Source organism: Prionailurus bengalensis, chromosome E4 (assembly GCF_016509475.1).
Source record: "Prionailurus bengalensis isolate Pbe53 chromosome E4, Fcat_Pben_1.1_paternal_pri, whole genome shotgun sequence".
NCBI classification, from domain to species: Eukaryota; Metazoa; Chordata; class Mammalia; order Carnivora; family Felidae; genus Prionailurus; species Prionailurus bengalensis.
This window is the reverse complement of record NC_057360.1, coordinates 8,843,078-8,867,049: the sequence shown is the minus strand read 5'-3', so window position 1 is coordinate 8,867,049 and position 23,972 is coordinate 8,843,078. Positions and strand designations below refer to the sequence as shown.

At 41.0% G+C, this 23,972-nt stretch overlaps 1 protein-coding gene across 1 annotated transcript in view; it reads right to left on the bottom strand.

Annotated features, from left to right (window-relative positions):
- GREM2 (gremlin 2, DAN family BMP antagonist) overlaps positions 1 to 23,688 on the bottom strand; it is a 111,173-nt gene extending 87,485 nt beyond the window's left edge. Inside the window, exons 1-2 of the mRNA XM_043568705.1 lie at positions 23,144 to 23,688; positions 18,519 to 18,598 (exon numbers count right to left, since the gene is read on the bottom strand). Coding sequence (XP_043424640.1) covers positions 18,519 to 18,574 — 56 coding nt within the window. The 5' untranslated portion in view covers positions 18,575 to 18,598; positions 23,144 to 23,688. The remainder of the gene's footprint in view (positions 1 to 18,518; positions 18,599 to 23,143) is intronic.
- Between the last annotated feature and the right edge of the window lie 284 nt (positions 23,689 to 23,972).

Genomic DNA, 23,972 nt, shown 5'->3' with positions numbered 1-23,972 from the left:
AAAGAAATAAAGCTCCTAGCTGGTGAAAGACCCCTCAAAAATTCGCAATGGATACATGGCAACATACTCTACCCACGAATAAGGCTAATCCTGGGTTTCAAGAACACTGATTTAAGAGTACTAGCCGGGAGGAAGCTTGCACTTTTAAAAAGAATTTGCATTGACTGAGTGCCTTCTCAGAACAATTTTCCCACTTGGGCCCTCAAAGAAAAGAATTTAGAAGAATTTTACTATATTTAATTCAGAACCCACATTAAAAACAAACAAAACCCACACATAATTAGAGCAGGAAGCCCTCTCTCTGACTTATCCTAGAAACTGTTATGCTTCACAAGCAGATTGAAGGGAAATTTCTCCCTGCCTCAACATAACATTAAGACAAAGATTACTACATAGTGACAAAGCTAAATCATCTCAGGAGGATAGAGTTCCTTGCTCACTAATGATTATCATGTGCCAAGAACTAGCATGCTATTAATACTTGCAAAGTTCTCTGGACTAGGAATCCATTACTAGCAAAAGTACAAGTCCATTTTTATTCTAGGTAATTAATCTAATTTGACTTTCTCCTGATTGCTGCTTAGCAGAAATGGATGCTGACTCCCTTCTCTGTAAAGAACAAGTAGACCTTTGCACTTCTCGCCGAGTAACCTTACAGCATAGTTCTCTCTATCACACCCTGTCTATGTTCAGTGAGTTCTCCAAGTGCAGAAAATTGTCCAGGGCTATGATTATTAGCATAAAAGATATCTAGTGCCCAATGGCTGGCATGTAAGGAAGGAGGGGGGCCTGGGGAGAAAGGCCCAGGAAAGACCCACAATCCAGGCCCCCAATCCCAAAGGAAAATAATAACTAAACCCTACACATTCAAGGCGATTTTCCACAGAATACAGAGTTAGGCAGCCTTCAACCTTCATATGTTGCCTCCTTCAAAGAGAGCTGAAAAAGCATTTACCTCACTATAAATAAGATGGCTTTTAAAGAATGAAGTTCAAAAGTGTTGATTTCAGGGATTTACTCAATCTCTAAAGATGCTTCAGGCAAAGAAACATGTTTGAAAATATCCTCCCAGGGTTCCATGCAACCCACTCTTCTACTGAAAGTGAATTAAATTGGACAAAATCAGAGACTGCAGAAAAGGGCTGAATACATATCAGTCATTAAAGCCGTCAGTGGAGAATTCTGGAAATAGATATGACATATATTATAGATATTTCTGGATTAAATTGATTTTACTCTCTCTCTAATCTGATTATTTGACCTACTCTTGGGTATGATTAATTTTGCTATTCTAAAGTTAAATTGTTCTAAGCAATATGTCAGAGAAAAATAAAAAGGCAGAGATAAATGGAGAATAAAATCCCTGAGAAACCTGCCACCCAAAAATCATCTCTGCTAAAATGTACACTGTGTATAAATATTTCCTTCCAGGCTTTTATGCATACTTATATACATATGCATATGTTCATACATATGTTCAAAAATTTTTAACTTGTCACTTTAATGAGCATTTTTTCATGTAAATAAATAAGCTTTCATACATTATTCTTACCCACTGAACTGTGTTCCACTGTGTAGATATCACAGAAGTTATGAATGCTAAATTTAGATTAGACTGACATATACTATAATGAATGGCATCCTCATTAGTCCAGATAGACCACAAATGCTTGTTTGTTTGTTTTTTTTAATTATGAAAAAATACCCTATGTTAGATATGGTCTTTACTAGGAACTCACTTATGTGGTGCAATCTCTAATCTTTGGCCTGATGTGCAGGCCACAAGAGTAAAGCCTGCCAGAGCCCCACCATGTTCCCTCAGTCTCCTTACCACTTCTGTGCACTCCAACCTGGTTCTCAGGAACTAACGCCTTCCTCTTTGATGGAAGACTGCCATCACACCGCCAGACCGAGCTCACTGTGCCTGCATGCACAGGCAGCTGGCAGTGCCTGCGAGTCCATGTTCTCCCTGGGGCAACCCTCAGCCAGTAATTGATTGACAGATGTAGATGTATTAATATCTCAGCTCTTTCACTTCTGGGCAAAGATAATTCTGAGGCAAAGATAATTCTAAAGATAATTCTGGGCAAAGATAATTCTAATTTTGCACTGTACTTCGGTGTTGTCCCACAGGATTTAGAGCCAACTGCTCACCATGGTTGCTGGTTTAAAATGCACTCCTTACTGACTGCCTTGCTTTCCCTGGTCACTTCTGTGCACTTCCCAATATACTGCTTGCACTTGAATCCTGGGCCCAGGGTCTGCTTCTGGGATTACCCAAACTAAGACACCTGTTATGGTCTCTTCACCAGGAGGGTGCTGAAGGCACCCCCTCTGTGTTGTTGCAGAAGTAATGTGGGAATTCACCCAGTCACCAGACAGGAGTACTCTCCTCACTGCACATCCGTAGAGCATTTGATGTATTCACAGAAAAGCAAAGCAGTGAAGGCCACGTTTATTTTTCATATTGAAAAACTGCAGACTCTGAGGTTAAGCATATTTTACACGGTCATGCAGCTAGTTACCAGAGGATCTGTTTTCTTATCAGACAATTGCATCTTTACTAAGTAGCAGTTGTGTTTCAACAGTGAGGTTAGCTTGGGATGGATATGTTGCCTGAATATCTTTTATGAAGTCTCAGCCTTGAAATGTACAGTCTATTCAGAGTAGTTTAAAAGCATAGTTATTTGCTTTATTCCTGATCATAATCTCCGCTTCCCATCCTCTTGATGTTACGTCTGCAGCACCTCTTTCACTTCCTTTGTCACCTAAGGGTAAACTGTCTCTGCCGTGCACTCTATGGGGTCATAAACTCATAAGTGCCATTTAGCTGAGCCTTAGTAGGTTGGGCTCAAGGGGGGACAGTGATGTGCATAGTTATAGTTCAAGGCAGTGTGCCGTATAAGCACTCTAAGAGAGGTGGAAGGTCCTTTGGGAGGACAGAGGAAGGAAAGATAAATTCTGGCAGAGGGAGCAGGAAAGGCTTGATGGAACAGGTGGCCTTTAAGCTGGACTTGGCAGGATGGGCAGGATTTCAACAGGCGGATGTCAGGGTGGGGAGGGGCAAGGAGAAAAGAGCAGCATGAGCAAAGAAAAATGAAATATGTGCTCAGGGAATGTCAAGTGGAGTGGGGTAACGGGTTCACAGAGCACATCGTCAGAGATGGGAGAGACGTGCTTAACATTACATGCCGAAGGACTCCACTCTTAGTGCCTGGGGGGTATCATTTTATTTGGTGAGCAGCAGATCTGTGAGCAAGGACGTGTCTTACTTGGTGTGTATTTCAAGAATATTTATCTGAAGACACAGTTTTGTTTTTTTTTTTATTAAATGCTACTGTGTTGTACTCAGTCATCTTTTTGCTATAGAATAAAGTTCACACAGAATAACATCAGAGTCTTTTGCCATGACTCTGACACTGTATAGCATCTGGCTTTGCCTGCTTTTCCACCTCAAATCGTGCCACTGCCATTGGTACACTTAGCTCTGAGCACATTTGCTTCTAGAAGTTCCTGGAAGTTCCTTCTGCTCATCTCTGGCCCAGGGATTCCACACTGCTCCTCCTTCCGGCCTCCACTGGCTTCCTTCCCCCACCCCCCAAGTTTTATTGAGGTATGACTGACACAGATCGTTGCATAAATTTAAGGTATACAGCATAATGGTGTGACCTACATACATTGTGAAGTGGTTACCACAGTAAGTTTAGTGAGCATCCGTCATCTATATAGAAACAATAAAAAGAGAAAGAAAAAAAAGAAAGAGACATTTTTCCCTGTGAGGAGAACTCTTAGGATGTACTTTCTTCACAACTGTCCTATACATCCTGTAGCAGCGTCAGCTGTCGTCACCGTGGTGCATGTCCCACCCTGGTGCTTACTTTCCTGTACCACAGGTTTATACCTTCTGACCCCCTTCCTCCAATTCTGCGCTGGCTTCTTCTTAACTGACATTTTTTCAAAGAAAATCCCCTTGCCCACCCAATCTAAAGTAACATTTGTGCGATTTTCTACATAGAAACTAACAAAATTATTTATGATGTGTTTGTTGTACCCTCTCTGCCACTGTAATTGGCTCGTGAGGGCACGGATCCTATAGTCACGGTCTTTCGGGGCATCCCCAGAGCTCGGCAGGGCGACTAACACATACAAGAATCTAAACAAAAAATTGTTGAATGAATCAATTGAATGAAGTAGGATTAATATTGTTAGAAAACCGTAAAGACATTACACTGCTTTGAGATATCTCTCAATAAGGTATTCGGCATCTGATTATGGAGGTTTGTATCAAGGTCTCTGAAACATACTGGCTCAAGTGCGTAGAATATCATACAGTTTTGGATTTCCTTGCTAGCTGATGCATCGTTTCTAGGTGGAATTTCCTTTCACTACATTTGTTCCTTCTTCCCCACATTTCCCACCTCCAGCATTTTCTGGCCATTATTTCAACTAAGTGCTAGGCTTGGTAATTTTCCTAATGATCTGGAAATGGCTTGCTCTCTTGCAGATGGCCATCGATTGAGTTGCCCAAGACCTGGTCATAAGTCATGACTTGCTGAAAAGAAAGGGAGTTTTTTGAAGTGGAGGGGGCCTTTGGAGGTCATCCAGCAGCTTTTGAAACACCTCCAGCATCCAAACTAGTAGACCCGGCACCTTCCCTGGCAATCTGGTTTCCTGATTTACTATGAGGTACGGAGCTGTTTATGATGCTTTTGATAGAAAATAAATGACTCTTAATTCCACTGTATGATGAAGTTCATATTTGAAATGTTTGAATAGGTTTTTCAGACCATGGTTCTGCAATTGGCTATAAAATTTTACAGTCTTGTTTCAAGGATTTAAAAATCTGTGATTGGGGCCTCTACTCCAGGCTACAACTGGAAGAATCATAAAGCTGAGGCTACAGCTGAGAGACACTTCTTCCTGGCTTTCGAATAAAAAAAATGCATCAAACTAAAGAATCAATGCGTAAAGGTTGGTAGGCCTGATTTAAGACTACTTCTAAAATTAAGCTTCACCTGGAGGCTGAATGAAAGAACATTAATTAACACACCCAATGATCTCTAGAGTGAAAGGCAATCAGAACTGTCAGACACAGTTTATTCCTAAACTGAGTTCGCATGGAAAGAAATTACTTGTTTTATAATTATTTTTATTGTGCCAATAAATGGACACAATGAGATTTCATCACAATAGTGGCAGTTTTGATATCTAAAGGGAAGCCCTACCTTTGTTTATCATGTGGAATTTCTTCCTCTGCAAGCACATGATTTCTCGCTGTAGCTCCACGAACATAACACAACTCATTCTCAACATTTGAACGTTAGAATAACCCAAGGAACATATGTATATGAATTGCCCGAAGTTATGTTGTAGGTAAGTATCCATGGCTCGAATAGAAGTTAAAAGTTTGTATTTCCTGGAGCTGTATGATTCAAGTGGCTCCTCATATATGTAAATATTATTTATCTCACATCTTTGAATGCAGTCAAGAACTGGAAACCAAGTTAAAGTGATCTCTGAATAGCAAAAACAGGTGGTGCAAAATTCATGCACAAAATCTTCTGCATTTTTTTAGAAGACCATTTTCCACAAGCTTGTGTACCTTTATTTAATACTTAATTTTACTAAGCTCTGTTATTTGGCTTTCTGTTGCTAATAAAACAAATTCACCGTGGTTAAAAGTAAGGAATAAGAAACCACAGATTGGAAGGAGGAAAAGGAATAGACTTCTTATGTGATTCAGTACACAGCATACAGATGAGAAATGTCTCAGCCTCATAAAGATGACACGACTTAGTTATAAAGCATTTGGAACAGTACCTGGCACATAGCAAGCACACTATAGATACTTATTAAATTAATATAAATAAATGTGTGCTTAATAAAACATGAGGGCCTATGGCACAATTGATGTTCTCTAGGATGATAATGATTTTACAAAGGAGGGTTTTATCGCTTTTAGTACATTATGTTTAATAGGGCAGGAAAATAAACAATTTTGAAAATATTTCCATCAGGGAAAACAAAACATTTAAACTTAAAAAAATAGCCGTTAGAGTGGTACGTTGTGATTATTTTCAAAACTCACATAGGATGGAAGTCCAACACCTGATGTCATCTGACAAATAGGGTTTTCCGAAGTCTTTCTGTTCTTGCTTTATTCCTTGATTTACTGTGTAACATGGAGTCTATCACAATTCTGAGATGTGACAGAAACTACTTTCTAGTGACAGCAGTATATTTGGAGTCAGTTTGTCATGTGAAAGGAAATGCTCGAGGTACAGTGGGGACCGAGGTTCTGCATCCATCTCTGGCCTTAACAGTGATCTCAAACTTACAGAAAACTGCCTAAAATCATATGCTTATGCACCTTCAAAATGTTGCCAACTTTGGGCCTTCTCCTGCTCTCCACCATAGAGACAAGCACTCTGAAGACACGGGTCCTGTCACTGCCCCTTACACCATGATGCTGAACGGGAGAAATTTGCTTCCCTGGCTGGCCCTTTGCCTGGAATGTCTCCATCCCACTCCTCTACTCCCTGATGAAATTCCAGGATTTCTTCAAGGCCCATCGCAAATGCTGCCTCCTTTGTGATGCTTCCCCTCCCCGCATGCTCCACACACACCACAGGAAATGGGAGGCTTCTTTGTGCTCCACCATCACTTGGCATCTACGTCCACCATGACCTCTGTCTTAGTGTCCTCCACTGGGAAGCAGAAAAGCATGGTGGCTATGAGCTGAGGCCTGGAACCTGCACGCATCGAGGCTTGTAACCCGTTTCCACCAGTTGTATGTTGACAGACCTTGGACATGTTCTCCTTGCTGAGTCTCAGTATCCCAGTTTGAAAGGCCAGCATAAATATACTACTTAGTGTATAAGACTGAGTGAGAATTACACGGGATAATGAACAAAAAATCAATTAACAGAGAGGGTGTCATATGGACAGTTCTCAGGGAATGCTGGCTGGCACTGTTACTATTACTAACATAAGTCATGCATGTATCTTTTTTCACTAGATTGTGAGTGTCAACAGTGATTTCTTTTTTTTTTTAATTTTGTTTAATGTTTATTTATTTTTGACAGAGAGAGAGAGAAAGACAGAGCATGAGTGGGGAGGGGCAGAGAGAGAGGGAGACACAGAATCCGAAGCAGGCTCCGGGCTCCAAGCTGTCACCACACAGCCCGACGCGGGGCTCAAACTCCCGGATCGCAAGATCATGACCTGAGCCGAAGTCGGATGCTCAACTGACTGAGCCACCCAGGTGCCCCAATAGTGATTTCTTAATAGTGCCCAGCCCCACCCTGGCACACAGGAAGTTCTTAGTACTTGTCAATGAATATATGTGATTGCCTTCAGTGTCACATGTGATTTTCCAGGACTGTGTTTTCCTGAAGGGCTTACACTCCCCGAGGGGCCAGACCACTCTTCTTCCATGCCCTTGTTTGCCTGTAATGGCCTGCCTTCTGCCTGTTGTCCCAGAATATGTATTAACAGCACCCACTTAACCTCTGAAAAATGTCTGGTTTGGACAATAAATTTTATGGTCACCTAGTTTTGAGAGGCATCTCATCAGCTTTATTCCCAGAAACTAAGTTCCTTGATGTACAGAACACATACGACATTTGACATTGTGGGGAACAGTCAATCAGTTGCTTTCTGGAGCTAAAGTCCTTCCTACAGAGGAAATATTCAATAAATAGTTGATAAAAATAAATGGATGAAAATTGAGTCATTATTTTCCTTTTTTGGGGGGAAATAAAATAGAGTGAAATACAGGATGTGAGTCTAGGAAGATAGGAATATTGGACTGAGAAACTCTTTCTGCCATTTAGAATTAGAAGTGGCATCACCCTACATGGGTAGAACATGAGAGCATTTAATAATAAATCCATAATGAGATATAAGGGCAAGACCAAAGAAAAACCCAAGTTAAGGGTATATATGCTTCTATATATGTTTGGCCTCAGATCTACTTATGAATAATATTTTCAGGGAATACTACTATGAAATTTAAAGAAAAAACTTAGTTCAGAGTTTTCTGGGTGTTTGCTTGTTTGTTTTTTGATTCTAGGCAGTGTGATTCACTAGCCTAGCCCTCAGGAAAATGGTGCAGTACTTGCTTCCTCATTAATCCTCTGGTTCCTTTTCCTAACTTATTTTTCTCTCTCAGCACTAGGCCCCCATCCCCTCCCTGTGTACCCTGTTTCCTGTGTCTCTCTCCCCCTGTGCACCTGTATACTGGCCTTGGCAATCCAGAGTTCTTTGGTCACTCTTCAAATACCCCAGCAGTGTTTTTCTTTCCAAGTCACTTTCCAAATTATGGAATGGAAGGTGTTATTTCCTATTAAGGGAATTTCAGGCACCAGAAAACCCACTGGGAGGAAAGGCAATCTGAGGATGAGGATAGCATCCTGGAACACGTCTGGAGGCAGCATATTGAGTGGATGGAAAGCATGGGCTTTGGAGTTCGGCCGAGTTGGGTCTGAATTCTGGCTCCTTGCTACTGGAAGTGTGGCTTTGGGTCTTCATTTGTGTGAAAGGAATAACAATAAGACTTGACTCTAAGGTTGCTTTGAAAATTAAATGGGATTGTCTTTGTAAGACACCTACTAATACGTGTGTAGGTTGTAATCTTGCTGAAGGTTATGAGTTAGAGCTTTGGAAGTAGATAGACAGAGGGCTTACCTTTTGCTTAAGGGGAAATAACTTGACACCCATGCTTCTGAAGCACAGAGATAGTGGTGCTTTTCTCAGGGTGGTTATTAAGGCTTAAGTGCATGTAAAAAAGACTGACTCCAGTCCTTGAAACATAGTAAGTCCTAAATGAGGTGTGGCTATTATAATAACAGTTATAATTAGATTGCTCTACTATGGTCGGGCCCGATGAGTGATAGAGATTATTTTTCTTGTCATTGTTATTATCAAATCTTTGGCATTTCCGAGTTCGTTTGAGAGATGGATATCTTCCTTATTTCAACATAAGGTAGAACCCTGAATCTAATGAATCATTTTATATAACATTTCTTAGGTAGGGGCAACTTAGTCAGTGTTTGAAATCCATTATGTTTTTCCAGGGAGAAGCTAAGGAAATGCAAAAGTACATACAGATCACTTGTTATTTTCTGTCCCCCATCACCACTTACCACAGTCATTTGCATGCACCCACCCGATATGACAAGGTGACTGGACCTATTTTTAATGCCATCTTGGGCTGCGGAGAGCGGTTTAGAGCACTCCAGGTAAGCCGCTGTTATGAAACAGGATTCCAGGTCAGCTGCCTCTAGTCACGTAGATGTACCCAAACTTATGCTCTGACAGAAAAACAAACATTTGGTTATCTCCTTGTGCGTACTTGGGGGAGAGGGGGAAAAAAAAGAAAAAAAAAAAAGAAAAGGATCTGACCTTTTGATATTCACTTTCTCCATCCTGCGTTCTGGCCAGTGGACAAGTAAATAAAGGCTGGAAACTACAAGCCTGCTGTGCCATTCTTTGTCATGAACTAAAATCCAGCCAACGCCAGATATGAAACCAGAAACAAGGAGCATTACTACTCTACTGAGGCACATTGCCTTCCTCGGATCATGTTTTTCCGAAGAGCTACACCTGAATGTGACTTGCTGGGATTCCAATAATCCTTTTTTATGATCGTGGTTACGATCCTTTCGGAAAAAGCCAGTAATGAGACCCCTGTCTCTGGTGTGCAGCAAAACCCAGAAGCCAGAGCATTCCGAGAGCAGAGTGCCGAGGGAGCCTCCTGAGCCACGGGCAGGCAGACCAGCAGGACATTTTAGATGCCACGGACTGTCTGCATCTACTCTTAGTTCAAAGAACTAGGAAAAAGTTGCACAGCACATCTATTGTACTCTCACAAAAACAGAACAACAACAAAAACGAAACTGCTAAGCAGATGATGTGTGGGAGTTGTAAACTGCTTAGCATACCAGGCACACGCTCTCCTCCAGTACAATGTGTGCTTCCTAGTCTCTACAAAGCAAAACTAGTGATTCACATTTGCCCCTTTTGCCCCGTTCCCACTTCACTTAGCTCAGAGGTAGCCCTCCCTATTGAATGCTGCTGTTATCTGGTTGGCGTGTGTCTCCCCTGCTGGACCGGGTGCTGTAGGAGGCCCGGAGCACAGCTTAGGCCTTTTTTACATTCCTAGTGCCTGGCACACTGTAAACACTCAATAATGTGTGTGGATCGTATGTGTGTAAATCAGAACCCTGATGAAACAGGGCAGAAGTTCTAAACTGATGGCCAATTTGCTAATATTACCGGTGACTTTTTCTACATTTAAACAGTTATAGATCCTTACTTTCAACTCCACATGCTCCAAGTTACTTGTTTTTTTCATGCACCCTAAAAACATTTTCAATGCACCTACCCTTCAGGCCAGCTACTGAAGGGGTTTACACAGATGGAAAAAATCTTTTCCCCTCCTTTAATGAGATTATTGAGTCTGTGTCATGAGCCACAGTCTATATATTCAGAAGCCTCCCTAATAAATATTTTTGGGTTTATTTGATAGTCTTGGCTGTCATTTGAAACAGAAAATCAGTTCAACACCACAGCAGTTACTATTGACTAAACAGCTCCAAACCTCAATTGGCCAATGTTTTAATCATATGGAGACAATCTGAATTTTACTGCCATTGAGAAACAACAGGAATATCTAATGCAGGAATTAGGAATGCATATCAATTTTCACAGTGCAGTGTGGCAATTATGAGAGTACACTTTCTTGTTGTCATTAAAAGGGCTTTCTGGTAGCCAAACTATTGTTCTGGTGTGTGGTGAGTCTAAAGACTCCAATGGCCTCTCTGCCTTTGATCTTTTGAGTTTCTAAAGTTGTGGGATTTTGCATGCTACACTGATAATCTGGGAAAATGTACAATCACTATAAAAGGAAATTTTCCTATTAGTCCAAGAATAATCGTTTATAGCAAAACCACCTGACAGAAACATGTGGGTGCATATCACCCTTGTGAAGACCAAAGATATTTTTACAACTGAGGATTATTTTCTTCCCTTTGTACAAATCCATATGGTGCCTATTCAGACATCAGTCATCAGCAATACTGTCTAATTCAACCCCAAGAATAGAGTTCACAATTTTTGCTCCAAATATGGATAAAAAGAAATTTTATGAAGAGTTAGCTGTTTCATCTTCCACAGCCCAATTACTTGAGGTCAATGGCATGTAAACTCAACTGGAGTAGGGAAGCAAACATGAATGAAGTAGCCAAGGAGTATGGCTTTCCTGCCTTGAACAGACCCTGCTTCATCTATGCCCTGCTTCCTGCTGCTTCCTCTCCTGGAGTAAAACATCTTCCTGACTTTGCAAAGGATAATGCTTCTCCCACACTGAACAGTCCATCTGTTGCCAACTCTCATGGTAAACTGGGAGCACCACAGTAAGGACTGCTGGGCCTCATTCATTCATTCATTCAATAGAGAGTAAAGGAGGGAGGTGCCCACTATTTACTGGGGGATCTGTCCCAGGTGGACGTCTGGTTGTGCATGTCTGGTTCCAGAAATAAAAGGAAAGGGGAAGGAAAAAAAGCACTGTGCCAACATGACTTGGCTAAGGAAGAGCAGAATGTTTTCCTCCTGAGAGTGACCTTCCTCTGACAAACAAGAGGGAGAAGGTTCTGGATGGACTCTGACACCAACTCTTTTCTTTTCCCAAATCCTGTCCAGAGGCTGCATTCGTTGGTTAAAGTAATTCTAAGTATGACCAAGTAAACCAGTCTCACTAGGGCATTTGAACCAGAGAAGACACTAGTTGTTGGGGATGAGGAAAAACCGGACTACATACATCATGAGAAAGAGCCATCCTGATCCAAACAGAAGGAAAGGAAAGTCATTGCCATTATTTCAGTAAGCCAAAATGTACTATGACACTTGGAGACCTGAGAAGAAGAATTTAAGGCTACTTTACTCCTCCTCCTACTTTATTCCATTTTCTATCTGTTCATCACTTGCATTGAAGACACTGCTGGACTTCTAAAAATGACTGGGACTATTTCAATGGACCTCAGCCTTGGAGAGTTCAAGCTCTGGGATTATTTAGTATTACAGAGAGCAGGAGAAAAGTTCATCCAAATTAAACAACAACAAACTCCACTGCATTTTTACAAAATCCTTCTACCGTCCCCAAAGCAAAGTGATTTCTCCCCCACTTTGGCACATATCCTGAAGGCTGCACCTTGGACCTTTGTGAAATCTCCTACAGCACTTCATGTACTGTTGATTTAGGCTTAGCGTAGTGGCGGAGGTCCACTGGGGAACGTGGTGTAGTAGAAAGAGAAATAGACAGGGAGACAGGGAACATGGATGCTATTACCAGTTCTACAAAAAGCTAGTTAACTGTCTTTTAAAAAAATTTTTTTTGAAAAAGGTTTATTTATTTTTGAGAGAAAGAGACAGACAGAGTGCAAGAGACAGAGGGGCGGAGAGAGAGGGAGACACAGAATCCGAAGCAGACTCTGAGTTGTCAGCACAGAGCCCGATGTAGGGCTCGAACCCACAAACTGTGAGATCATGACCTGAGCTGAAGTCAGACGCTTAACCCATTGAGCCACCCGGGGGGCCCCCAGTTAGCAGTCTTAAAAATCACATGACTTTCTGGGCTATCAGTTCCTTATCTGTAAAATGAGAAGATCAAATGAATTGTTTCTTTGTGTCTCTAAAACTGTAAGTTAGAAGACTAATACATAACACAGGTCATAGGGTGGAGAAAACAGAAAGGTAATAATGAAAAACGGCACACGGCATGATTTGCCCAGGCCTTAAGCATCAAAACTTCTTCAATGGAAGTGACATCTCAATCCTCCAACACCCTTGGCACCTTATCTGCCCACATCCTTACCAATTATACCCAGTTTTCATCTTGTGTTTTTATTATTGAAATATATGTTCTGTCTTCCCCATTAGCTATAAGTTCCTTGAAAATATAGTCCATCTCTGATATTTTGCCATTTCTAGCTCTGGACCCATAAATAATCGTCCAAAGAATCAATGGTTTGGACTTAATGTTTAATTCTCTAATTAACTTTAATTCTTCTACAAGTTATTACATTTGAAAGATAAAATTAAGACTCAAACATTGATCTCAGTTTATAAAATTGGATTTGAACTCTCAATTCTAAAGTACTCACAGAAATGAGTTGTTCTTTGATTAAACATTCACAGGTACTCATTCTGAGAACCTTTGCTTTTTTGCCCTAATGCACTAATACCAGAAGCCTGCTAAATCCATCCATCCATCCATCCATACATACATACATACATACATACATAAAAACAAGAGTTACATTTTTGTGCCTGGGTTGAACATATTATCTTAAATAATTCTTAAAACAACACTATAGAATTTTAAATGAGGAATATTGCTACTAAGTAGCTACTAAGTCATAGTGCCACTCAGACAGGAATGGAGCCTGGTTTATCTGATTCCAAAGTTCATGCTTACCAGTGCATGCTCCCTCTGTGTTTGATTATCCACCCAACACAACCTACCTAGACTGTTGTCTCTGTGAGTCTTTAGTAGGAACCCTACATCAATGTGAGGCAATACAGCTAAAATTATTGAAGAAAAAGGCAGTATGTAAGAGCTTTGTTGTAGTGAAAAGGCAGTGAATTTTATTTGGAGTTCTTAATTTAACGCTTACTTAGCCCCCTGATGGCTTCACAATGTTAGGAAATTTACTGAAGCTTAATAAGCTTCAGTTCTTTGTCAGTAAAATGTAGACAATAGCACTTATTATAAAAAATTCAATGAGATATTGTATGTTGAAATACCTGAAATGCATAGTATGTGCTCGATAAGTCCTTCTTTGTCCCCCTCCCGAATCTGCCTTTCAGCATAGGCACTGCCTTCCCAAACAAAGTCTGTAACAATAAAAAATGCTTTACCTCCCTAGAAGTTGCCGGAAGCCACCAAGGCTCCAGCCATCCTGAAAGCCATTTGCTATCAACACTTCCATTGAGTTGAATGGAAGTTGCTCATCCTGCCATATACAGGATTCTTTTTTGGGCCTTATTTGAGTACTTCGTGGTCCAGAACTATGTTCTCCATGAGCCAATCTCACAATGATACTTATATTGAGTAAAATCACAAGTATCCTTTCTCATATGTTCCTCCTTAATTTATTTTTTAAAAATGCGGCCACTGGTTCTGCAACAACAGTGACCTCTACAGGGGTATTCATCGATTCATTTGCCAAACATTAAGTGTCTTGGACTAGAGATGTAAAGATGAAAATGCATGGCCCCTTAGATATCTCACAGGACAGCAGGGGAGAAAAGAAATGAAAAGACAGAATGCAGCATAGAGCTATCTATGACTGACTGGGAAAGCCATGCAAAGAGTCTCTGACTCTTTAGGGCACTCGCCAGACCCGATCAGCAACTGTGGCCTTCAGCCATCCAATTCACTCATCCAACAAGTCCTTCCTGATGTTTGAGACTAGCCTAGAAACACTCGCAAAGATATGTGGCATGAGGCATGACTTTCAGGACTCTTCTCTCCTTATAGAAGCTGGTTGGCTCAAACCCTTGCAAATCCAAATTGAATAAAGCAACGTCTTTGTCTTTTGGTCTTGACCATGTAGCCTCAGTGTTATGTGGAAGCATCAAGGGCCAACTCTGTATCTGATGTATGACTCCCCTCAACTGAACTCAATCCAGTGCCCCCCTCACTGCCACCTGCCGGCAAAGCTTCCTTGGCTCACAGGGTGGCTCATTCCAGTTGAAGCAACTTCAGCTGATAGAAAGTCTGCCATCAAAGAAGCCAAATTTACCATCCTATAGAGTGAGGTGTCTTACATTTTTGTCCCCCATGGACTTCCTTTGGGTCTGATGAATCTCCTTTTCAGGATAATGTTCCTAAGTTCAGAAATGTATACTCTTAATAGAAGACTGTGTGTGTGTGTAATATAATAAAATATAACAACATATATTAAGAACAAAGTGTGATATAGATTCATGTGGTCTTTTTTATAACCTATTAATAATAAGATCTAGAAATAGGTATAATAATTACCATAATTTTGAAGTAGTGATATGTGTGATATTTTGAGACATCTGTATCAACTGTAATGTGATATGAAAATAGCTCTGGGGGCGCCTGGGTGGCTCAGTCGGTTAAGCCTCCGACTTCAGCTCAGGTCACGATCTCGCGGTCCGCGAGTTCGAGCCCCACGTCGGGCTCTGGGCTGATGGCTCAGAGTCTGGAGCCTGCTTCCGATTCTGTGTCTCCCCCTCTCTCTCTGCCCCTCCCCCGTTCATGCTGTGTCTCTCTCTGTCTCAAAAATAAATAAACGTTAAAAGAAAAAAAGAAAATAGCGCTGATCTCTATTGGTGACAAAGTGATGGTTCTGCTAACACTACTGTGGTTTGTTGCTCACATTCATAACTAAAAGAAATGGGAAATGACAATCACAGGGTAGTGGAAACAAGGATGCAGTTTTTTTTTCCACCCAAATTCACAGACTCCCCTGAGTTCTCATAGACTACCCCAGAGTAAAGAATTCTTTCACAGAGATTTTTAAAAAACACTGTTCCTTGCAACCACAGAGAGCAAATAAGTCCTCTTGAACTCTCCTGCTTCTCCTAAATTAAGCCCTCCAATTCAAAAACTGACATTGTTTCCATATTCTTCAGTAACCTTATCACTTAGTCTGTATGAGATAGTTTGCTAATTCCTAATTAAAGCACTGAGACCAGAAAGTCAGCAAGTATTCCAGTGTGTTACAACTAGCCCACAAAACCCCAAAGGGATGAAGGATAAACTTGCACTGGCACCCTCTCATAATGAACTTGTCTCTCACAGGAGAAAAATCTGTCAAAATGGTCAGTAAGCATTTTAAAGTCAAAGCAATACTTTTTTAAAAAGAGGAGTCATTGACTTTTAATGACAGTTGATTTTCTTACTGAAATGATCATTTTAAACAAATGTGTAACACAAGGCATCAGTTACACAAAGCAAAAAATGAAAGTTTTTTCCCAAGATGACTGAATTTGTCATTTTTTTTTTTTGGCCTATGCTACATGTGTGTATTTACAGGTTTTTGAAGACTGCACCTTTCAACAGATAATAAGCAGGAGTCTCTGATCCTAGCCATAAACTAGATATAATTGGATCTCAATAGAGGTACAATTAATTAAGCACCAATTCTGCTCTGGGAAATAAAAAGATGAATAAGAAATGGCTTCTGTCCACAAGGGAACCTAAAATTTATTGAAAGATGTAAACATATGACAAAAACAATTATACAAGGGAGACTAAAACCATCGTTTATTGGAGGGGAAGAAATAGCCAAATAATGTAAAGAAAAGATAATAATCAGTAGACTTATAATATTGTCAATCAAATGGTTTTGTTAACAAGGCAAAATGATACCATAGACTTTCAAGGCATCCTGTATTATAATACTATGCAAACACCATTATAATTACTAGGATATTCTTTGTCTTTCCCACTTGTTTGAGCTCTTCACAATTATCCCATATAACCTTGAAGCGCCTCCCACATGGTATCCTCTCCACACATAATATAAATAAGTGAATGAAGGCGTAACATACTATGGGAAAGCTGGAGGACAGGGGTTGGAAACCCAGTTCTGCAATTTGCTTGGCTGTGTTAAATTTGAAAGCTCTTAATCTCTCTCTAAACCTTAGTTATCTCTCCTGTAAAACGGCGATAATAACAAGAATACTAGGATTTTGGTATAGATTATACGATACCTACAAACTGTTTAACAAACAATCATCCTTCAAGGACTGTCAGCTATCGTCACAGAAGGAAGCATGTAGAACTGATGCTCAGAGCTGGAATGAAATATGATGATCCACTTCCACTTTCTCCTTTTAAAGAGTGAACTCAAGAGACTGTAGGTTGTCCCTAAGGCCATACTTCCAGTGTGAAAAACAAGAACGGGTGAAATCCCAGTTCTCCTGAGTTTCCCAGCTTAGTAAGTTTTAATAATAACCAGATAACACTCTTCTAGGTCAAAAGAGTCTTAATACCATTTGGTTCTCTAAAACAAAGTAATGTTATTGTCTGTTTACTCCAAAGTTTACATTCTCTGAATTCATAAAAGTGAGATACCTTAAGTACCTTTCCCATATTATTTGTCAAGTTGAAGTCTTGGATATATATACCTGAAGCATTTCTATTGCTCCAAATATTTAATGAGGAACAATGAGGCATGCTCTCTGCAGGCGAGAGGATGTGGCCCTGAGACACGAGCACATCCTTAGCAAAAGTGTTAAAATTGACACCTATCTATTTTTCTCTCAGATAGTAGGCTTGAGGATTAATATTTTTCATTTGTTTATAGTCTATCAAATGAGACACTCCTATGACTACAGATATAAATCAAGCCACAGTCAATCAAGATTATTTCCATATATGTAATTTTAATCATTTAGTGATGAGTTGGTGACATAGAAAGAAGTTTGCTGTTGTTGTTTTTAACCGAATGAGTAAATGGCTTATACAGGAATTAAATGCAACAGTGTATGTGGAAATATAAAGGGTCATGCTGGTGATAATAATCATATTATTTTATTACTGTTGCTGTTGTTACGGCTATACAAACCAGAAGCTCAAGAGCTATTTGTTGAATGAACGCTTGCATAATGGCCACGTTCTTAGCTATCAAATGTTGTGGTTATCATCAACTGCCTTCATCAATAAAACTTGCAGAAGATAAATCCTTGAGGTTGTAGTAAAGATTAAATTACATAATATGCAGGAATGTGTCTAGAATAATCTGGTAAGTGTTAAGCCTTCCAGAAATGTTAGCTGAATCTTAACTTGTAAAGTGATGAATAAGGAAAAATTAAAGATAGCTTGAAACTTTGATGAAACTTAGATTCCTAGAAAAAGCAGTTGGCAATGAAATCTCATTACAGAGCTGCTGGATTTAAATGAACTCTAAGTACAATATCACACATTTATCAACTATCCCCAAATGCCGCTACGGCAATTAGAAAATATAATGCATTACTCAGGGTTTGTGTTGTAATTGCATAAAAGCAGAGCGAAGGTGGCAAGTTTCCCACAGGTGATAAGATTAGCTTCCTCCAGCTTTTAGAATCATGGTCATAGAACCAGGTGGAATGATTTTTAATGCAGACAGTATTTGTACTAGACAAAGTCAATTTGGCTTAGCATTTCACATGAGCTAGTCAAGTGTTCGCCTGCTCAGTGTGTGCCCTTTTTCCGCTCTCTTGCTGTTTAAATAAATTATAGGAGAGGAGAATTTTAGCTTGGAACTGCCACTAATCCATAACATGAAAGTCATGTTTGCGAATATTTGTGCTCTTGGCATCATATCCTTCAAAAACTCTATTTCAGGAGAATTTTTCCATTAAGTCATGTATTTCCTTTGTTTCTAATTCCCTTGCATTCACAATTCAGAAATGTTTTCTTAGCGTAACATACCCTCAAGTATGTCTTTTCCTGAGGGTTCCTGCATCGGCCAGAACACTATGATCTTACTTACCCTGTTTTGCCTCTCAAACAGGTAAGTACCTTCAAAGAGATTTCTCCTTCAGCCATGGGATTCCTTTATTGCAAAGTAATCTAAAAAAAAAAAGAGACGGAAACCAGAGTTTCTCTGACTGAAAGGAGCTTCGAAGCGATACAACAACTGAAAAGCCACGGTGGAGATTCTCAGCCTCTAGGATTTATCTCTTCCTCCCTTGTTGCTAACACCCCACTATTAAAGCATTGTGTTTGGTTCTGTGGTGACCCTGGATGAATCCTCCCCTTTCATCCAAGCTTTCTCAGCACTGGGGCACTGCATAGTTCCAGACGGTACATGGGAGTGCTACAGAGGCTAATCTGACTGCAAATGCGGAGGACACACAGTGACCTCCCTTTCTTCCCAGACACCAAGAAATCTTTACTTTGTCCTTGACAAAAACCTTTTTCTCTGATTCAAGGACACCATACCTCCTAGCAGAGTAGAGTGGCACCAGAGAGAAGCAGCGATCAGAGCCTCCAAGGCCTCATTCGTACACACAAAATTGAGCCTTGCGGGGCAGCCCCTGAAGGTCCCAGGGTTCACTTTCCTGAATTAGCCTCAGAATTATCCTTTCTTGACACAGAGGTCATGGCTTCCCTCACCCTCATGTGCCTGTCCCCAGCCCAATGTCCCTTCTGCCTCCTCTTCTCCCAGGAGGAACCTCAGCTTTTCACCGAGAATGGTTTTTTCTGGGCCTCTCAGACTTTGTTTTAAAGCCCCCTCCTGAGCTGCCTCCTAGGGCCTTCATACTTAGTAGCAAGTTGTGTGGCATTTGAACTAAAGAGAGCAAAGAGACAAAAGTATCCTGTAGCTAAAATCACCAACTTAGCTAAATTGAGACGAAATGTGCAGAAAGTACCACCGCCAGTTACAGGCTTCCCACTTTAAGAGTGATTATCTCTCCTATGCACATTTATACTTTGCCCCCATGATTTGGCTGATCCGTGAAAGAGACAACAGTGCGAGGCTTATGAGCCTTGAGTTTTTAAAAGGCTGGACCAGGTGTGCTAAGGACGAGGTTTGACCATCTCTGAGATTCTAAGAGGTGGATGCATAATTCTTATTTTTTAGCACATGGTCTTAAACTCTGGAACGCTAAGAGACGCTATTCCAGCCCTTCTGTTTTGAAACCAAATGCGCGAGGATTCTACACACACTGTTGATTGCCAGCACATAAAATGTATTCTTGTGGCCTTGAACCTGCCTTTGACACATGCTTAATGTAAAGGCTAGGTTTATGGCTAAAGCAGCTCATAAGCCTTTCCCCTGGAGAACCAACTCAAGAAACCTTATTCTTTTTTTTATCTCTTATTCTCTGCATTCTACTTCCCTTTTCCCCACCCATCTGCGGGCAGAGCAAAGATAAAGACTGAATAGCTTCAAAGAGTGAAGTTAATTCAAAGCAAGAGAAATTGAGTTCTCTCTCAACTATGTTGCTTTCCTTATTTTGCCAGGCGGCACCAAGTCTGGAGGCAAAAGTGGAAACAAGCCTTTCTGAATGTGGTATCCCTTGTTAAGTAAGGCCCTAGACTCTGCTTTCCAAAAGAAGGAAGGTGCCGACAATTAGGGAGACAGGTTCAGCTATTTGGGGATTGGAGTCTCCCGCTGGTCAACAGGAGGCAACACTTTTCGGAGTTTGTATGCTGCCCTCTCCTGGCCTGTGTATACAGGAGTGTTAACAGCTCATCAAGTGTATCGATTTTCATCCCATACCTGTGTGCAAGGTACCTGTGTACACATGAGACTGTTTAGAATACTCAGAAAATCTCACTAAATTTTATACTTGAAGCTTATTTGAGGAAATAAACTCATTATTGCTTTGACTCTTGGATTCCAAGAGTCATATTTAAGGATGCCAATCTTTATGCCATCTTCTCTCATACCCCAGTGCTTTGACCCTCTCCTTATTCGTCCTCTTACTGCCATGTGGGACTCTGCTCTGCAAATCAGTGTTCCACATGAGCTGGGTCCTGTGGATGTGCTGGCCAAAGACATCTTCCCAACAGAAAGTGGTGGCCATGGGAAATATCTGTATTTAGATTAGTGGTTTGAGGACCATACTGCAGCCTGACATGTGATCAAGATTAATTCTATGCATTATTAGTCAGCACGTCCAATTCATATAAAGGAGTACTGTGTCGTAGGAAGAGAAACAGCTAAGTGAACACAGGAATAGATGGCACTGGAGGCCGAATTTATAATTGCATGTTTTCCCCTTCGAAACAATTTGTCTTATTTGTGCTGGTCCTTTGTGTGACTTGTTTTAAGCCCAATACTTGGCACGTTTGGTTGCAATAATTCATTACTTTCTCCTAAATACTTAAAGGACCCTGATACTGAGAAAATGCTTACAATCTGGCATGATTGCTGTAGCGACCCTGGGGTACAAACATGGCTGGTCTAATCTGTTGTGTGCCTGTGACTGAGCAGCCTCTCAATGTTTGTCCTTGACCTAGGCCGGCCAGGCCTCTCCATATCAATAGGAACTCGGCGCCCAGACTGGAAGCCTAATTCCATTCCTTCACTTTAGAAGAAGAGGGCTGAGGAAGAGGTGTTTACTCTAAAGAGATTTAAAGGCATGTACCTTGTTTAAACTTTACCAGACGGGTAACTTGCGGGCATCTAAAGCTCTGGCTGGCTATACTAAAATGCACAGGGAATGAACTTTTGATTACTTCTCTCAGTGAAGAATGATAGCACAAAACAATGAGTAATCACAGCATTGTTTACATTTATCTTCAAAAAGCCATCGTGTCTCTTAGTTCAGACAAAGTGTGTATATACATTCAGTCGCAAATTTACTTTGTCGCCACCAACATGACCAAAGTTGCTTTAGAGTTTGAATGGCAAGAGGGAAATGGGCCTCAATTTATTTCAGATATTATATTCATAGATTGAAAATGTTTATAGTGACACAAGACTCCACTTTTAACTGTAAATAGAATTTAGTTGGGTCAATTAGTTAGTATTTATTTAAATAGGTGAATTCTTCACAGTCAGTTTCCTTTGTGATGTAAAAAGAGAAAAGTATTCATCTATAAAATAAAAATGCTCTCTCCTAAATAAAATATTCATTTGCCATGTATATTCTTTGACATGATTTCAAAAATACCCTGTTAAATCATTCAAACTTGGCAGTGGGCAAAAATATGGACATTTTTCATGACTACATGCATGCCTTTTCCTTAATGGCAAAAGAACATGTTCATTTGATAAAAAAAAAAAAAAACACGGGTCAATGTAAATTCTCCATTGTGATATGTAAAACAAATACCTTTCTTATAACTTCCTTATCTACCTTGGGCAGGCACATGTCTTGGATAAGGAGTGCCCTGAAAACCAGCCATGACAGAATGGGGAATTGATTGCGAATTACCAACGGATGGTTTGAATATGTTCCACCAAGAATCCACAGAGAACAGTGCTAGTAAGATAAGGTATTCTATTGCTCCTGCACCTGCTACAGTGACATTCTCTTGTTGAACTAGAGCCTCAATCCGAATATGTTCTTCACTGCAGGAAAAGCTGGTTTTCCAGGCATTCAGGGCAGTTATACGCCAGTTATTTGAGGATCGCCCAAAGCAAGACTAATCTTTTAACTCAGGCTTCATTCAATCTCTATTGGCTTTTCGAAGGGCAAGACTGAACTCATTAAGCAATGTTAATTTAATCACAAGTAATCAACAGGAAAAAAAAAAGTTATATAACCATCTTCAAATTTTGAAATCAAACATGGTAAAAACCCAGGGAATAGATTTTTTTTTAAAACAAAACTCATGTCTCAAAATGAAATGAAGAAAAAATGGAAAAGAAATGGCCAGACGTCTACCGAATTTAGTATCAAATAAAATCAAACCAAAAATGGGCATTTCCTTACAAGCATCACATTTATAATACATTTCCAATTCACGACTCTTTCCTGTAGTAATATATGAGGTCTTGAAACTCATCCTGCCTGAGGGTGCAGAATACAAATGCATTTTCCACTCATAAGACGATGTAAAAATAAATCAGGTACACAAGAAGAGTCACTGACCATTACACTGAGAAATCCCTTTCTCCCTTCTCGCTTCTTCTTCAACCACAGCAAAGCGATACAGAGATATTTCACTCAAGAGCTTAGTCCACGTTGGCCATTCGCTTTAAAGATCAAAACCATGCTCAAGTCCGCTCTGGTTCCTGTTCCTCTGGGGAGGCTATTAACCTGATAGGTAGGTGGGCATGCTCAAAGCCTGCTTTCTAACAATCAGATAGTGTTTGAGTTGCTGTAGGTCACAGTTACAACGGAGGTCACCGAGATACAGAAGTGGGCAGCATGGCAACATGCAGGTACTGATGTTATTTTAAAGGAAGAGATGACGGTCAAGTGTGAAGGTCCTTGTTTTACGCTCACGGATAATTGGATGGGTGAATATACCCTGTGGCCCCCAAACACATGTTAAGAGCTTTGATTATCCAGGGTGAATCAAGCGAGCCACTCACTCAGTGCTTTCTACTCTGACCGGCAGTGGAACCAACGATGTCCATTACTTTTAAGTGCCTGGCGAACGTAGAAACCAGAAACCTTGTCTGTGCCACATTAGTCGTGACAAGCTGCATACCTGCAATGACGTGATGGAAGCCTCCTCCTCGGGTCCCTCTCCTCTGAGCTATATAGTCCACTGCCGGCCGCGCGCTGGCTCTCCCTCTGCCGCCTTCGGGGGCCGGAGTGCCGCGGCCGCGCATGCGGAGGCGCGCGGGGCTGGGGGCCGCGGGCAGCCGGCTCCGCGGGGCGCGCTGGGCTGCGGCTCGCAGATGTGCACGGGCGCGAGACTCAGCTCTGACTCGGCGCGGCGCTGCACCGGGATATTACCGCGGTCTGGGATTTCTATTGGCTCCGCGCACCAAACAAATCACACCCGCCACCCCCCTTCTCGGTTTCACTCAGCGCTTGTTTCTCATCTAACCCACAAACGTTGCAGCCACACACACTTCACTCGCTTGCAGTGTTTCTCTTTTTCTCCTTCCAGTCTGGATTTACAACCCTGTGGTCAGCTGTAACATTTTTTTTAGCAGACTTCCAATCCAAACCTTCTTGTTTATGTAGAGAAATTCTCCATCCTCCAAACCCGCAAAAACCACTCATTCCCCTCAGATCTTCCTCCTTTTGTTGATGGGTTTGCAATGTGAAGAATGTACAAAGCCTGTGTGTGTGTGTGTGTGTGTGTGCGCGCGCGTGTGTGATGCGTCCGTGTGCGCGCGCGCGCGAACACACACACGCACACACACGCACACACTCACACACACACACACCAGACTCCTTTTGTTTTGAATAACTGAGGTCAGTGAAATTAAAGGCAAGCTGAGCCCAATAACCTAAGTGAGAGCTCAACTAATAAAATCTTGAATGAATTCAGTGGAAAACACTCATTGCTTGAGTTTGTTTTCTGC